The sequence below is a fragment of the Xenopus laevis genome, chromosome 9_10S (assembly GCF_017654675.1).
Source record: "Xenopus laevis strain J_2021 chromosome 9_10S, Xenopus_laevis_v10.1, whole genome shotgun sequence".
NCBI lineage: Eukaryota > Metazoa > Chordata > Amphibia > Anura > Pipidae > Xenopus > Xenopus laevis.
This window is the reverse complement of record NC_054388.1, coordinates 40,034,420-40,053,065: the sequence shown is the minus strand read 5'-3', so window position 1 is coordinate 40,053,065 and position 18,646 is coordinate 40,034,420. Positions and strand designations below refer to the sequence as shown.

Genomic DNA, 18,646 nt, shown 5'->3' with positions numbered 1-18,646 from the left:
TTTTCCATTTCATTTACAATCCCAACATTTCGGTCACTGCCTGTGATCTTTCTCAAGGGAAGACCTGTTGAGAACTGTATTTCACTGGACTATTACACTATTTGTTACAAGCACTCCGAGGATATATTTTTGTGTGAGCGCATACATACTATTTCCTCTTGTTCTTCCAGTGACCAAAATATACCCATAGATTTAATCAATTTGTTTGTTAAAAAAAATCTCAGTGGTTAAATAAGAAATAGCTGTCTGTGGTAGTAACCTTAGTTCTATTATGATCTCTCTACCCTTTTACGTGTTGCTGCACTGAATTCTTCCCTTCTGTATGTAGACTTGCCACTTTTTCTGGAAAAATAAACTACCAGCTTTCTTGCCATTTATGTTCTTCTTCCCTGTTAGTAAGTATAATTTTAACAAGCCTTTGTCTTATAAACTAAGGGGCAGATTTATCAATGCTCGAAGTGAATTCGAGGGAATTTTCGAAGTTAAAAAAGTAAAAGTAATTTTTTGGATACTTCGACCATTGAATAGGATACTACGACTTGGAATTTACTTCGATTCGAAGTAAAAATAGTTTGAATATTCGACCATTCGTTAATCGAAGTACTGTCTCTTTAAAAAAAGTTAGACTTCAATACTTTTCCAAATTAAACCTGCCGAAGTGTTATGTTAGCCTATGGGGACCTTCTAGACCATTTTTCAAAGTCTTTACACATCGAAGTAAAATCGTTTGATTGTACGCTGAAATCGTTCGATCGAACTATTTTACTTTGATCGTTCGATGGCCACATTTGGTGAAAAATCCTTCGACTTCCATATTCAAAGTCAAAGTATTTTAATTCGATGGTCGAATTTCAAAGTATTTTTTGCTTCGAAATTCGACCCTGGATAAATCTGCCCCTAAGAGTTTTAATTGAAAGACAGTATATAATATATTTAAAGCAAGGAAGTATGAACACAGCAACAGCCATTTTCATACATATATTGCTGGACCAAAAGCGCAAATAAGTTCTTTATGTCACTTTTGCTTAGTTCCAGCATGAGGTGTGAAAATCAACTGAACGCCATAGAGTGATGATAGAGTCTTTGGTGCTAGAGTGATGATAGAGTGTTTGGTGCATGGTGGTAATTTTAACTGACTGGTCTTTATGTCTCATAATCTCATAGATGAATAGATTCAGAACTAATATTGTTAACTGGTAGACAAGTCCAAATCATTACTGTATTTTAAGGGCATTGCTCTCCCATTCTACAACCTCCTTATCCATTTCCAGACTAGACTTATAGACAAATACTATCAAGTTTCCCTTGGGGAATATATATGGCCACGTAAATAAAACGCCAGGGATACAGCAGCCAGTACCAAGGACATGCCATAAAATAATTAAAAATAAAAGGTTAATCCATAACTTAAAAATCTTGCACAAAAGTTACACATTTTATTCAAAATCCCTTATTAAAAATATATGCATGGTATTCCTCCTTACACATTTCATACCCTCAGGTATTTAATCATAGGCAATTGATTTCTAGACATTCTGATGTCTGCAGTATAAATGCCTTATGCTAACTACCTTTACTTTTATTTCTTTTCAATTCTTTGCCCCTATGAAAGTGGTTTATTGATATTGAGTAAATTTGAATGCACAATCATTAGTACTAGACACATATAATTATAATAACTAATTTCCCCCATAAAATCTGCCCATTTATGTTCCTTAACATATGCCTGTATCACAACATGGTGCTGTAGCAAAGCCTGTCTATGTAATTTTTAATCTTATGTAAACCAAACTCCCAATGTATATTGCTTAATGCAGAGAAATGTGTGATGTTTAAAGGAAACAAAGACAAATAAGTGCCTCAACAGTACAAGGGGTTTGTTTTAAAGTCGATTAAATCAGAGAGAAATCGCTCTAATACGAGAATTAAACGGAAATCTGTATAAAAAAAAAATATCTGGTTGTACTAAAGGCTGTGCAATTCAGAAATTCATATAACATTTTCTGAATGTTACAATTTATACAGTTGGGGCAGATTTACATATGGTCGAATATCGAGGGTTATTTAACCCTCGATATTCGACTGCCGAATGTAAATCCTTTGACTTCAAATATCGAAGTCAAAGGATTTACCGTAAATAGTTCGATCAAACGAAAAATCGTTCGATTCGAAGGATTTTAATCCATTGATCGAGTGATTTTTCTTCGACCAAAAAATTGTTAGAAAGCCTATGGGGACCTTGCCCATAGGCTAACATTGCAAATCGGTAGGTTTTAGGTGGCAAAGTAGGGGTCGAAGAGACAGTATTTCGACTATCAAATGGTCAAATATTCGAACGATTTTTAGTTTGAAACGTTCGTTTTGAGGTTGTGGTCGAAGTAGCCAATTCGATGGTTGAAGTAGCCAATTCGATGGTTGAAGTAGCCAAAAAAACCATTCGAAATTCGAAGTTTTTTTTATTCTATTACTTCACTCGAACTCAGTGAATGTGCCCCATAGTGTGTAATTTAGAAGCCCAGTTGGCATTCTCATACAGCAAGAATTTAACTGAATGAAGCTGGCAACTTATGGCACCAGTAAATACAGGTCAGGGATGTCCAATAAGGATGCCCAGCTGAGTAAATGAAGCGCCTGTACCAAGCCTGTTGGGGATTTGGTAGTTATAGTTCAGTAGCAGACAACCAATTATACAATTACAATGTATCTTCTCTGGACCAGAACTGGACAGGACCTCTTTGAATTACCTACAAATATATCTCCAGCTTATGGATACAGTGTGTTTCCACTCATCACTTTCCATTTGAAGATCCCTCTCTGCCCTGAAAATATTTTCTCTGCTCGTCCACGGACTCTTGAAGCAGAGACAGGTTTGCTCCATTGATGCAAGTCATCAGACGCGCGCACAGCACAGGAAGGCTGCCTACAAGGGCACAGGCTGTTAGTGTGGCCTCCTCTAAAATAACATTAACATTATGATTTGATCCTGAAAACTCATCATCATCTTCCTCAAGTTCTCCCAGTGCCAGGTTATGAGAGCCTACAATGGCAGAGAGGGGCTCTACAAACATGTGCTGGGCGGAGGCATGTTGTGCTGAGATTGTAGCAAGGGACTGTGCCAGATCATACTTGCAGAGCCTGTGTGTAGATTAACTGGGTGAAGTATCATGTAAAAATCTATTCAATTAGAAACACACATTCCACACAAAATATGCCCTTTTAGCAAAGACCAGACTTTATTTTCCAATAAGGTTTTTTATGGACCAACAGATATTAAAATAAATGCTCAAAACTGCGAGATTTGCCCCAACATGTCAGGTGCCAAGATCTACCTGTTCGTGAGACACAGATAAGCAAGTGGATCATCTGTGTAATACACTTAGGGGCAGATTTATCAAAGGTCGAATTTTGAAGGAATGGGAGTTTTTTTGAACTCCCATAACTTCGAAATAAAAAAGACCAATTGGAGTGTATCCAAAAATCTAAGGTTTTTTTTTGGCCGAATAGGTCCATGTTCGATCGAATTCGAATTGTAAGAATCAAAGTAATAGAGCATTCCATCTAATTTGATTAAAAGTTTTTCCAAAAATTTGAGTTTTCAAAGTTCACCAATTGACTCCAAATAGGATCTAGGTCCATAGGCTAAAACAGCAATTCGCCAGGTTTTAGATGGCGAATGGTCGAAGTCGAATTTTTATAAAGACACATGATAGATTTCGAAATTCAAATTTTTTTCAAATTCAAATCAAAATTGGACTATTCCAAGCTGCTAGAAGCATCCTTTATCCATATCCCCTTCTCTCATCAACTGATTGATGGGTTGATAAAACTTCCTTTAATATAGTTGTCACATCTGTTATGATTGGGGGCAGAAATACACAAATAGTTACAAAAATATAGAGGACACAGACAATTATATGTTAATTTGAGTTAATACAAAATAATTGTTGATGTTTTGCCTTATATATGTAACAAGTCTCAGAAAGGTAATTCATGCATCAGTAATACCCAGTCAAGTAACTTCTATCTATAATTGCACTACATCGACAAGACAGACTTTGGCTGCACCACAGCACTTTTAAAGGAACAATTCAGTGTATAAATAAAAACTGGGTAAAAAGATAGGTTTTCCAAAATAAAAAAATATTTCTAATATAGTTAGTTAGCCAAAAATGTAATGTATAGAGGCTGGTAATTCTCTGTACTGCTAGATGTGGCAAGGTATACCAATGAAACAATGTAGCAGTTGTTCACCTCCAGCCAAGACACCATAGGGGTTATTTACAGAGGCTCCTGAGCCAAAATCGCAACCCTTACGGCAGAGACACACGCTGCAATTCGGGGAGATTAGTCGCCCGGCGACAAATCGCTTTAAGGCAACGTCGGGCAACATTGGAAAACAATCGCTCCAAGTGCCATCCTGCTGGCTAGAATGTAAATCGATGGCTCCTGTACTCCCAGTATTCAGACTTTAATAAATAGCCCCCTTAATGTGGTGAATGGAGGGCCTAATAAAATTTGCAGTGCCTAATTCTTTAAATGGGCAAACACCAACATAATACATGGGGGCAGATTCACTAACCGGCAAAAAGTCGTCAGTTTCACAACCATCGCTACACTTCGCCAGGCGAAAATTCGCTCAGACAATGCTAATTCACTAAAATGTGGAGTTTCCCTGGATAGTGAGATCAATGCCCAGTCACCCCAGCAGTGTTATGCCTAGCAAACCTGCATTCCTATGATAGGAGCCATGCCAGTACAGTATGGGACCCATTATCCAGAATGCTCAGGGCCTGGGGCTTTCCGCATAAACGATCTCTCTGTAATATGGATCTTCATGCCTTAAGTCTACTAGAAAATAGACCCAATAGGCTGGTTTTGCTGCCAATAAGGATTAATTATATCTTAGTTGGGATCATGTACAAGGTACTGTTTTATTATTACAGAGAAAAAGGAAATCATTTTTAAACATTTGAGTTATTTGGACAAAATGGACTCTATGGCAGATGGCCTTTCCATAATTCGGAGCTTTGTGGATAACTGGTTTCCTGATAACGGATCCCATACCTGTATTGCTGTTGCACTTAGCAATGCCACGTTAAAGCAGCACGTGACTACATCAATGGCCTTGGGGCTTGTATTTTTATAATGTTACACCCCTTTATTTTATAATGTGGAAAATTAGCTTTGCCTAATTATAGGATCGGAAATGTAGATATTCTGACTATCATCCTTTCATGTGGATGCTGTAGATTCTATGTTGAAAAGCACTGGTAGGCTGAACAGATTTGTATGTATGAAGAGTTCTTAGAAGAGAAGCTACAGTCCTTAGACCAGGAGGGTAGAGCAGTACTAAGTCAACACAACACAGCATTATCCTTATCCATTGGACCCATAGAGAGATTATCATATTACAAATAATATTGCAAAATGTAAGGATGTCTGAAGCCACATAGGAGACTTTATCTGACCCATCAATTTTCCAGTGGCAGTTTTGGGCCGAAAACAGACCCCCAGGTCTAAAAATTCTGTACCATTTCTAAAATAATCAAGTTTATCTTCACTATTCTCGAGGTGGGGGGGGGCTCGTTTTGCCTAGAAGATGTATTAGAGCTCACTCTATTAAAAATCACCAGACATGATGTCTCTCTAAATGCAGGATTTGTGCAAAAGGCAGTTATTTTTTTAGATTTTGTTTGTACGGGAATGCGTTATTTGAGTGAGCTCTAATACATAGGCTAGGAAAGGAAGCCCCATATATAACACATATTATATTATTCATCTGACACCCAACTGCTGAATGAAGACAGAATGAAGAGAAACAGATGCTAAGAGAGGAATAGTGAAGATAGACTTGATTATTTCAGAAAAGATGCAGAATTTTTAAAGGACTACTGCCATGAGTGCTGCTCCAGCAGAATTCTGCACTGAAATCCAATTCTCAAAAGAGGAAACAGATTTTTTAATATTTAATTTTGAAATCTGACATGGGGCTAGCCATATTGTAAGTCTCCCAGCTACACACAGTCATGTGACTTGTGCTCTAATAAACTTCAGTCACTTTTTACTGCTGTACTGCAAATTGGAGTGAAATCACCCCTCGCTTTCCCCCCAGCATCCTAACAACAGAACAATGTGAAGGTAACCAGATAGAAGCTCCCCAACACAAGATAACAGCTGCCTGGTAGATCTAAGAACAGCAGTCAATAGTAAAATCCAGGTCCCACTGCAACACATTCAGTTACATTGAGTAGGAGAGACAACAGCCTGCCAGAAAGCAGTTCCATCCTAAAGTGCTGTCTCTTTCTGAAAGCACATGACCAGGCAAAATGACCTGAGATGGCGCCTACACACCAATATTACAACTAGAAAAAAATACACTTGCTGGTTCAGGAATGAAATTTTACATTATAGAGTGAATTATTTGCAGTGTAAAAAGTGTAATTTAGAAATAAAAACTACATCATAAAAATCACGACAGAATCCCTTTAATACTGTTAGGAAGGGCTATACATAGGGGCTGAAACAAACATTCCCAAGGCGGGGTTTTAGCTTCTTTGTCCCCTTGTATGTGTCTAGTCAGTGCTACAAGGATCAGGTTGTATTCTACATTAGCACACACCATAGAGGAAACACATACTCACTTTCGTATCTTCATTGCTTCCTGGTTGTCCAGTAGGAAAAACTCAAAGTTCTTGTAGGTCTGCACAACCTCTCGCTGCCCCACGTTTAATACTGGGAGACAAGATACATTCTGTTGGTGACCAAAACAGGAATCAAAATCAAAACGTTGAGCGCTTATTTGCTGCAGTGACCAATCATTTCACAGTTAAATGATAGTGAAGTTGAAGTCCACATCAACCAATCTGATGTTTACGTTATCTGAACTGCAGTAGAGCAATTAGCTATCTGTTGTCTGGTTGCTTCTTCCCCCATAACTACTTAAAGATGGCCATTCATAGGTCAAAAACAGCTCAACTGGACCCAGAAGCCCATTGGCTTGTGTATGTGGCCTTTCCGATGTTCTGCTCATCCAACCTCTGGCCAGATATCTATGGGGCAGGTTAGATTTTGTTGGCCAAGAAGCTCATGTTGATGACGAGGGCCTCTCCTTATGGGTTACCATAGGCCTGCACTGTGATTCGACAATTTGTTTGTTGTAATTAGACCATGTCAAACAAGTGGATCTTCCTGTCTCTGCCTAGATAAACTCTCTTTGATGGTCCCAGTTTCATTAACAATACTCAAGTTTACCTCTCTTTCCCGTCTGTGATTGTTTTCCCAGGGTATTATTGAGATTGTAAAAATGAAAACGAGTTTTCAGTGCAATGGGTTTCAACAATATTGCTTTTATTGATGTGTATTTTTGTATTACATTGGATGTTGAACTTGCTCTGGAAATAAATAAAACATTTAAAAAAAAATAAATAAAAAAAAAACAAAACAATACTCAAGTTCTCTGTTAGAATACTTCCTGTAGTTTCCTGCTAAAGCTCATTACATTTCCCAATGGTGCTATACAGCTTTACCAGAAAAGATGGAAATGCTTGGAAGTGAAAAGCACCAACCTTTTGTTGGGATCCCGATCCAGTTGAGGTAGTGGGTGAATTTCTTGGAGATGTAAGTCATGGTAGGCGAATTAGTGAACTGAGGAATGGAGGCTGTAGAGGGAATAGAAGAGACGGCTAAATGATACATCCCACTGAGGACAAAATCCACATTGGCCGGACCATGAAAGGCCAAAAAAATTGGAAGGTGGACACGTGTAACCTGAAATCTGAGGCAGATGAGCATAAGGGGTGGTGGGGTTATCTTGCCTCCTCTCCTAGGATTCAACATGGCTCCATGGGTTTGGTGAATGTGCATTACAATGAGTTGGCATCCCCCTAATACTGGACCTTTAATTCTGGTTCTTTAATAGCAAGGCGGATCTGTATGTATAAGTAGGCTTTGTAGTCACTTTATTTGCCTGTGAATGTTCAGTAGGATATAGAGGCATAGTTTAAAGCCAGTTCATGTTTAAAAAGAAGCAAAATTCTCCCAAACCTGAAAATGGCAATTGCATGGCACCCTAGGTCAATTACTTATTATTCATTAAATCCCATTTATCTATTGAAAAGGTCTCCAGATCATCAGGAGAAAAATGGCGGCACACTTGCTGACTCTTTGCAGTTCCCAGCATGACTCCAATATGGGAACCCCCAAGTTGTGCTCAAGATGTAAAGTCCAACTCAGCATATATGGGTTTCTGAATCTATAACAACACAGTGCCCTTTTATATCTAAAGTGGCTGGTTCAGCACATGGGAAGTAACGTTATTACTAGTTGCCGTTATAGAACACTAGAGGCAGAATCTTGGCCTCTTTGTGACTCCCCAAGCTAGGATCTTTCCTGTAGACAAATTGTTCTGGCCAAACAACCTTTGTGGTTTTTTTCCCATTTCTGGGGCATTTTAAATAATGTGGTAGATGCGTCAGGATCTCTCTGTGCCACCCAAGCAATAGCCTGCCAGCCAGACTGTCCCATTTATATTCCTGTACTCGATCTGCTTCTTGGATCTGTGCCTGCCTTTAACTTCCATTCAGCCAAACTATCTGGCTATTATTTTGTTCTTACAAATAATGTCAGGGACAATCTAAAATGTTTGAAGAGAGAGAAAGAGAGAAAAAGAGTTGCCATGCTGTATGCATCCTAATGGCATGATATGATATGTGGCTATAAAAAGGGTAATAAAGGTTGGCCGAGCACAGAGCATTATTACCAGCGTAACCATAACTGTGCAGCTTCAGGATGGGAAGCCATCAATTACTGATACTGGTCTGTGCTGCTTGATTACTGAAACAGTAAATGTACCCAATGGAAAGACTGGCACACTAATATGGATACACTGTGTGGGGGCACATATAAAACCAGTGATATCATCTGGTTTACGCTCTGCGTAGGCTTGGGCGAATTTGACCCGTTTTGTTTTGCCAAAAATTTGCCGCTGGCGAAATGTCACCAACGCCCATTAAAGTCTATGGGCGTCAAAATTTGTTTTGACGCACTACGCCATACAAGTCTATGGGCGTCATTTTCATGGCGAAACAAGGCGGAAAAATACGCCCATCCCTGATCCTGAGTGAATTCATGATTGAGTTTTACTGCCTAGCGTAAAATATTTAAAGACACGGAGCTACTATATAAAGGCTAATTAGAGTGCTGTACTGTGTATATACTAGCTGCTATATGTGTTTGTGTATAATAGCTATTGCTTCCTCAGTAATGACATTCTCCAGAGACGCCATTGTCTGTACTGTAAGTGCTGCTCCGTCACTTTTTCAGTTGAAACCCCCATAGGGTCCAACCTTTGGCCAGGCCCCCTTGAATGTACAACCATTGTCCAGCCCCCCCGCTTGAATGTACAAATATTGGCCAGCCCCCCCCCTTGAATGTACAACTATTGGCCAGCCCCTCCCCCCTTGAATTTACAACTTATTGTTGATTGTAAAACCTTTGGCCAGGGCCCCCCTTCAAGGTCCAACCACCGATAAGGACCCCTTGATGGTCCAGCCTTTGTCCAGGCTCCCCCTTGAAGGTCCAACCTTTGGTCAGGGTCCCTTTTAGCTCAAGAAAGGAGTACAGATGCATATACAAATACATATCCCCACAAATAGCACCCTTATTGACCTGCAAGCTGGCCATTCAGGTGTATATTGAAGAGGAGCCCTAAGATGCCTTCAGACTGAGCCCCACTCCCACTGCTCCAAGCCCCCACAGAGGTAAACCTTACAATTTGGAAACCACTGGTCCATGGAAGATGCCTCAGCAGAGGTAACAACATGGCAGCTCCCACATTACTTCTTCTAAATGCAAAAATTGAAAGCTCTACACACCTGACCTACAAAGATTTTACACACTTTAATAAGGGAATATGTATATATCATTGCAGTCCAAGGGTTACACAGACTGCACAACGAACCCTTATTATTTTTAGCTTCTTTCCCATGGACTTCAGGAGCCGCGGCACGTGCAAATGAATTCTCCCTCCTGTGCATCTGACTCTCTGTTCTTGCTTTTAGATCTCAGGGGTTTAAGCCCCCCATCTGCTGTTCTACAGTTTGGTAGGTTCCCGTCTTGTAACAAAGTATATCTTGGACAGGGAATAACCCTTGACCCTAAATCTCACCCCCCCCCCCCCAATTTACTGCTTTGTGCCCTGTTAGGTTGACCTGTGTCACATTTTGGAGGCCCCATGCTGCATAGACTATAGCTAATCAATAATGCTGCAAGTACTAGGTACAAGCCACACCAGATTGTAGGTTTATCGTGCATGGGATAAACTCCACAGAATGCAAGAAAGCGGTACCAGGTTGATATAAGTAGTAAGAGTAGTAGTAGCATGTATTCCGCCAGGTAAGGGGCACCAGGTTAATATAAGTAGTAATAGTAGTAGAAGCATGTATTCCTGCAGGAAAGGGGCACCAGGTTAATATAAGTAGTAAGAATAGTAGTAGCATGTATTCCTGCAGGTAAGGGGCACCAGGGTAAAAATAAGTAGTAAGCGTAGCAGTAGCATGTATTCCTGCAGGAAAGGGGCACCAGGTTAATATAAGTAGTAAGAGTAGTAGCATGTAGTCCTGCAGGAAAGGGGCACCAGGTTAATATAAGTAGTAAGAGTAGTAGAAGCATGTATTCCTGCAGGTAAGGGGCACCAGGTTAATATAAGTAGTAAGAGTAGCAGTAGCATGTATTCCTGCAGGAAAGGGGCACCAGGTTAATATAAGTAGTAAGAGTAGCAGTAGCATGTATTCTGGCAGGCACTCACATCCTCTCCTCTGCTGGAGCCTTTCGCACTGATGGGGGATCCATATTTTCTGCTGCCGAGTTTGTTTGAGCTCTCGCAGAATCTCAGCCATGTGCTGCTGGGGAGTCCTGGGCACTTGGGCTTTGCCTGGTGCTGTGCCTGCTCGGGCCTGGCATAAACCCGGTACTCATTCTGCATGCTCAGGGTTAACCTGTGCCACTTTTTATTTTTTTCCCCAACTGTCAGCTGACCCAGTCGTGCCTTGTATGTGGATGAGCTTGTGGGTAAGTAAGGGGCAGGCACCACGCCAGATGCTTCTGACTTCTATGAGATTAAGAAGTTCCCCTTTCCTCCCTCCCTCCCAAACTAAGAAAGGAGCCAGAAAGGGATGGATCTAAAGGTGGACAGCGAGGCAGCAAAGCAAACAAGCTAGTCTGCTGCAGCATACAGTAGCCTAGCAACACACACACTCTGCAGATTGCAAGCTCTGCAGGACAGGCAGAGCAAAACTGTTCAACAAGAACACAATGCTATAGACTTGAAATAAATATGTTATAGAATGGCCAACTCTAAGCAACTTTTCAATTGGGATTCTTTTTTTTTTTTATAGATTTTAAATTATTTGCATTCTTCTTCAGACTCTTTCCAACTTTTAAATGGGGGTCACTGACCCTCCATCTAAGAAACAAGTGCTCTGTAAAGCTACATTGTTTATTGCTAGTTTTTATTACTTGTCTTTCTATTCAGTCTTTCTCCTATTCATATTCCAGTCACTTATTCAGATCAAGGCATGGTTGCTAGGGTAATTTGGACCCTAGCAACCAGACTAGTAGAATTGCAAACTAGAGAGCTGCTGGATAAATAGCTAAATAACGCAACACCCACAAATGACAAAAAATGAAGCTCAATTGCAAATTGTCTCAAAATATCACCCTCTGCATCATATTAAAAATTATTCTAAAGAGGAAAACCCCATTAGGATTCATTATATCTTAGTTGTGATCAAGTACAAGGTACTTCAGCAGGTTAACAAACCTTCACATTCCTGTGCTCTTGGGTCACAACTTGTTCCCGCAGTTGTTCAGCAGTTTTTAACATTTCTTGCACAACAACAGACTGCAGATGAATAACGTGCAATGTATATATATGAAAGGGGAGCGGTGCATCCTAAGGCTATCGGGTGGACATATGGGGACTGGTCTCAGTGGGGGGGTCAGACACATACCTCCCAATAGTACAAGTACATGGCCTCCAAAAATCCTTATTGGCTAATGGGTGGAACTGAGTGTGAAAGGGGGTGTTTGAGCATATAGGGGTTTGCATATATGGATCAATTCCAGTGAGATGTAAGAGTAGGGTATATTCAGGTTGCCACTAGTCTGTATATATCTGCTTTCATCATATAGGGGTTTGCTCAGCCATAATCTATTCAGCTAGTCCCATTCTCTCTGAACCAAAGCAATATACATTTTAAATATCTTTTAATGTGTGCTTTAAATCATTATCTATGATTTTTGATGTATAAAATATTTTCTCTTGCCTATAAGTGACGGATACATTAGCTGTTACCATTCTGTTTATATCATCCCCTCAACTGGGGCCTCTAATGAATGGTACCACTAGCAATCCTCCTATTGCCCCAAATATCCCCTCTCTATACCTACTCTTATTGTCTCATATAACCCTCCCTATACCTACTCTTATTGTATCAGAATAACTCCTGCCTATACCTACTTTTATTGTCTCGTATAAACCCTCCCTATACCTTCTCTTATTGCCCCATATAACCCCTCCTATACCTACTCTTATTGCCCCCATATAACCCTCCCTATACCTACTCTTATTGCCCCATATAACCCTCCATATACCTACTCTTATTGTCTCATATAAACCTTCCCTATACCTACTCTTATTGCCCATATAACCCTCCCTAATACCTACTCTTATTGTCTCATATAACCCTCCATATACCTACTCTTATTGTCTCATATAACCCTCCTATACCGTTCTCTTATTGCCCCATATAACCCTCCTATACCTACTCTTATTGCCCCATATAACCCCTCCATATACCTACTCTTATATGTCATATAAACCCTCCATATACCTACTCTTATTGTCTCATATAACCCCTCCCTATACCTACTCTTATTGTCTCATATAACCCCTCCCTATACCTACTCTTATTGTCTCATATAACCCCTCCCTATACCTACTCTTTTTGTGTCATATAACCCTCCCTATACCTACTCTTATTGTCTCATATAAACCCTCCCTATACCTTCTCTTATTGCCCCATATAACCCCTCCCTATACCTACTCTTATTGTCTCATATAACCCCTCCCTATACCTACTCTTATTGTCTCATATAAACCCTCCATATACCTACTCTTATTGTCTCATATAAACCCTCCCTATACCTTCTCTTATTGCCCCATATAACCCCTCCCTATACCTACTCTTATTGCCCCATATAACCCCTCCATATACCTACTCTTATTGTCTCATATAAACCCTCCCTATACCTACTCTTATTGCCCCATATAACCCCTCCCTATACCTACTCTTATTGTCTCATATAAACCCTCCATATACCTACTCTTATTGTCTCATATAACCCCTCCCTATACCTACTCTTATTGTCTCATATAACCCCTCCCTATACCTACTCTTATTGTCTCATATAACCCCTCCCTATACCTACTCTTTTTGTGTCATATAACCCTCCCTATACCTACTCTTATTGTCTCATATAAACCCTCCCTATACCTTCTCTTATTGCCCATATAACCCCTCCCTATACCTACTCTTATTGTCTCATATAACCCCTCCCTATACCTACTCTTATTGTCTCATAAAACCCCTCCCTATACCTACTCTTATTGTCTCATATAAACCCTCCCTATACCTTCTCTTATTGACCATATAACCCCTCCCTATACCTACTCTTATTGTCTCATATAACCCTCCCTATACCTACTCTTACTGTCTCATATAACCCCTCCCTATACCTACTTTTATTGTCTCATATAAACCCTCCCTATACCTTCCCTTATTGCCATATAACCCTCCCTCTATACCTACTCTTTATTGCCCATATACCCCTCCCATTATACTACTCTTATTTGTCTCATATAACCCCTCCCTATACATACTCTTATTGTTCTCAATATAAACCCACCTCCTAATAATCTACTCGTATTGTCTCATATAACCCTGCCTATAACCAACTATTTTTGCCTTCATATTAATCCTCCCTATTACTAATTTATGTGTCTTCATAGTAACCCGTCAAGTATACCTACTCTTATACTTGTCTTCCATATAACTCCCTATACCTACTCCTGTATGCGCCAAATATAACCCCCATAACTACTGTCGTTGTCCATATAGTTTCATATAACCATCCCCTTCCCTTCTACAATTGTCCGCACAAAATCAACTCCAAATATGTTTCCATTGCTCATATGGACTCTGCCTCTAATATCCTACTGCTCCATATTTATAAAACTATCCTTATAACTCCACAATATACCCTTCTATACTACCCTACGCTCCAATAACTCTCTCTATAAAGACTCCTATAGACCTTCGCTTAAGCTTTTCCTATTGTTCCATATACCTCTGCATATAACTCCTCTTCTAGTGCTCCACATTTACCCTCCTCTGCTTTCCACGTATGTAACTTGAAACATTCTCCATCACTTTGGTCATTCAATCCTAACTAAAATATTAATGAGTAAGACTGACACACAATTTCATTTCGCAGTTTTCTAACCTCACGTTTATTGCACTTTGCATTTGAGTTCTCTTGTGACCTTTGAAATTCTACACTGAGCTGATAGCTGGCGGTGGTGAGAGGAGCTTTCAATTACCTTGTAGTACAGTATGGGATCCATTATCCGGAAACTGTTATCCTGAAGTTTGATTATGGACCATTTTTCCATACTTCATCTTTAACATTTAGTAAAATGTAACATAGAAATTTGCTAATTGTTCTTAATTTTCTTGTTCGTTATTTCAGAGATATTTTCTTAGTTGCTAGGTGTTACAACCCTAGCAAAGCAATGTTGTGAATGAAGAACTGGGGTACTACTACTGAGCCTTCAGGAAGTAATCGTTTTTTGTTGTATGTTCAGTGACTGTTTGAAGCTTGAATGAGAAGAAGAGCAGGCAAACAATTAAATAGATTAAATATAACGAGCAAGTTTCAAGATGCATAAAAACTAAATTAATGAGGAAACACGATTGTAAGTTTTATCGTATAAACAGTCCCTGTTTATTGGTGCATATACCACTGACCCTCTTCAGACAAATAATACTCAGCTAATATTACTTGATATTCTAAGAGGTAATTAATAAATTCAATGAATGTGTTCTGATCTTGCCCCATGTCATGAAATCTTCCTCCTTGTGTGCAAATCGAATATGACTTTGTGTTTGACAGTTTTCTTTGAACTTTATATTTCCGTGACTTATTCATTGCTAAAATTCCCATTTAATATTATGTAGATCTCAAGTGTTGAAGAATTATTTTTTGGTAATGCTAATTTTGTTGTATATTTTCCTATGGTTAGAAGTTGGTGCACTTAGTTATTAGGAATAGGTTCATACACCTCCACCCTAAATACAGAAGAGGTGCCAACTTATTCATAGGAGACAGACAAAGCAGTTAATTCCACAATTATTAGTGTGCACCCAATTGTTTGCACTTTGCAGCCCTGAAGCATGCATTGATCCCAAATTTTTATTGGTAAAGGACAATGATATGGCAGTTCGTGGCCCCATTAGTTCACTGGGGGTTGGTCCAGGGGCTATGCCTAAAGGCCACACATTCGCCCCTCCTACCCGCCGCAACCCTTCCCCGCGATCTCCCCATATTAGCTTGTTTATTTTTTGTGCTGCGCTTTGGGTCAGGGCAGCTATATTTCATACAGTCTGTGGGCCACAGTCGCCACTGGTTCGCTCGTTGATTCGCCTACACTCAGTAAACTGCGTCCAGAGGGTGAAGCAGAGGAGTCCCTAGCACCCACAGTGCGTTCCAATGGCAGCACGACCTCTGGTGGGCCGCACAGATGTCTGCCTGTTGTGATCTAGCTTTGTGTAACCTTTATGGATCCTATGAATTCATATTGCCTGATGTACACCTCAAATAACAGTTAAGTTATCATTTTGTCAACATATTCACTGCATGTATTCACCTGTGACACCTTATTATTCACCTCAGACCAGATCTGTCAATTGTTATCTGTTCACACTTCAGGAACAAATGCTGGAAGAGGCACCAAACTATGTCAACTGTATGAATGACGTAAAACTGTTCATCAGATCCTGAAAAGGTATCTCCTAGACCTCCATTTATTCTGCTTGCATGCTCAGGGCTGGGTTTACAACTGCAGCCCATTGGACCATTTTCGGTGGGGTCCTAGAAGAGTTTGTATTGTTGCAGGGTCAGGTGATGGCAAAGGTGACTGCCTTTCCTCTGTCCCATTATTCTGCAGTTGAGTGGCGTTGTTGGGACAGTGTTTCTTAATGTTTTTGAGTTATGTGCTCCCAAAAATATTTTGTGACTGTTGAGGTATGAGAAAAATAAGTGTTCCTGCTGATTTGTGTATAATGGATACTATGTATCTATTATATGGTTCTTTCAGATATGACCATTATCTGTTCCCTGCTGAACTTGGTGATCTATGCGCACCGTTATTTAGTGTCTCAGGTACAGACTACGAGTAATTATGGCTTTCCTTCGAATTGATGTCCTTGAGACTATATAGCACCAGATTATTTTACTTTCATGCAAATTTCATTTAGGGAATGATTTGAAAACTTTTATTGTGGATTAGCATGAACTATTGCAATTTGTTTTCAATAACAATAATATCCATCATGTATAGTGGAAGGTATCAATTTATGGTACTACGCAGATTAGAATCAAATAATTCAAATACCCCAAAATATAGATGCAGTAATTTCTATGTAAATAGAGATACATAAATATACTTAATGAAAATTATCAATATAATATAAAATGCTTTGGAATATATGGTTAACTGCTAATCTTTTTGGACCCTATGTGTGGGGGATCAAAAGAATTTAGGTTGCTCATATTGGTATTATTAATTATTTGTTTTTTACTCGCTGGTTATAAATTATTTTATACAATTGACTATAATTACTCTGTTACGTGAGCAAACGTTAAGAGTCATTTTATACTTATCATCAATGTATCGCTTACTATATCTGGATAATCTTCCTTTGGGGGTGTCCAATGGTTATACTTCAGAGGAATGTGTCTAGGACAAATCTACTCCTTAGTATTTTGAGCCGCCTTAAGAGCCAGCAGGTTGAATTGGCTATAGTTATGAACAGATAACATTAATGAAGCAGTTTTTTCTTTATCTAAGAGTAAGTCTACTTTCATTTTGCTTGAAATAATTTCATGTGTTTTGTCTCCTGCTATTTGTTCCATTCTCCCCACCCCCACTAAATGTAGCACTCCTAAATGAGACCATATGCCAGGGAATACAGCAACAACACGCAGCTTGATGTTATATCTTGAAAGGCAAGCTTTATTATAATTATAACTATGAGATAAAATTGCGCAATTTTGATCCTGAGGAAGGCATTTAAAAAACTTAGAGGGAAAAATTTCTTTCCTGACCCCTGTAACGGCGGATTCGGATTTTTACTCCCACGGATCATGTCGCTATTGAATTCAAGGGAAATCAGAGGGGGGCTATAGGTACGGTTAAGTTGGAGCATACATATGAACCTTACATTATAAAACAAGGTGAATGCTGCATTCCTTTCCATTCCATTAGACCGGCAGCCTACAGAAGTCCCGTGCTTGCACACTGCAGGATGGCAGAGTAAAGGAATGCAGGCTCTAGCTGAGTCGGTTTAAGGGGTGCTCCTGCGTATAAAACATTTATTTTAGTTCAGTGTAAGTGGGGAAGGCAACGCTGGTGAATGGCTAAGTGGAAAGTAAAGGAAAAGAAGGAGGAAATGGACGGCAATAATATATGAGTGTCTTTAAGCCGCAAAGTGAATGCTGCATTCCTTCCAATTCCATTGGGGACGCCCAGGCAGTATGCAGATCCCGGTTCTGATCGTACTGAGGATGGTGTGAAAAGGAGCAGGGCATACTGATGGCTTAAGGTTGTACTCCTGTGTATAGCACCTATTTTAATGTCGTAAGGGAGGCACCGCTGGTGTGGAAAAGAGGCGATAACCAAAAAACATGGGACTATAAACATCTGGAGCACCGGTCAGTCATGCTCGGGAGGCAGGAATCTGCATTCCGTATCCATTCACAGTGGACCTCAAGTAGCCTTCAGAATCCCGGGCATCTGGTGAGAAGTGAGGGATGGACGTGAATAAGGCTCATACAGGCGATCTACCGAGCTGGCTTTGGGTGATCACTTGATATAACACATAGTATTTTAAGGGCGTATAAACACCACTTAGTTTTAGATGTAGGGGGCGGAAGCACCGCTGGTGAAATGCAGGTGTGAAAACAGGCGGAGACCAAAAACAAATGATGGCCTACGATAAACATGCAGCACGCCTCAGTAGCTAGGTGAGATGCTGGCATTTCGCTTCCATTCCATTAGATCCACAGAGCTTGCAGAATCCCGGGCCTTTCTGCACACGTGAGGGATGGAAGTGAAAAGAAATGCAGGTTAATTCTCCGAGTGGCTTCATGAGTGCTCCTGTTTGCCATATAAACACCTATTTTAGGATGGAGGGGAAGCACCGCTGCTAGAATTAGGTGGAAGACATCTCTGATGGAATTATATTCTTACGTCACCACATCTCTGAAGTATGATGATACTTTACAAAGAAAATTATCTCTCTCATTG

The 18,646-nt window shown here is 39.9% G+C and overlaps 1 protein-coding gene across 1 annotated transcript in view; it reads right to left on the bottom strand.

Annotated features, from left to right (window-relative positions):
• The window catches only part of LOC121399058, a 38,516-nt gene extending 27,610 nt beyond the window's left edge, over positions 1-10,906 (bottom strand). The window contains exons 1-3 of the mRNA XM_041578867.1: positions 10,805-10,906; positions 7,566-7,658; positions 6,642-6,732 (exon numbers count right to left, since the gene is read on the bottom strand). Coding sequence (XP_041434801.1) covers positions 6,642-6,732; positions 7,566-7,658; positions 10,805-10,895 — 275 coding nt within the window. The 5' untranslated portion in view covers positions 10,896-10,906. The remainder of the gene's footprint in view (positions 1-6,641; positions 6,733-7,565; positions 7,659-10,804) is intronic.
• Positions 10,907-18,646: the final 7,740 nt, after the last annotated feature.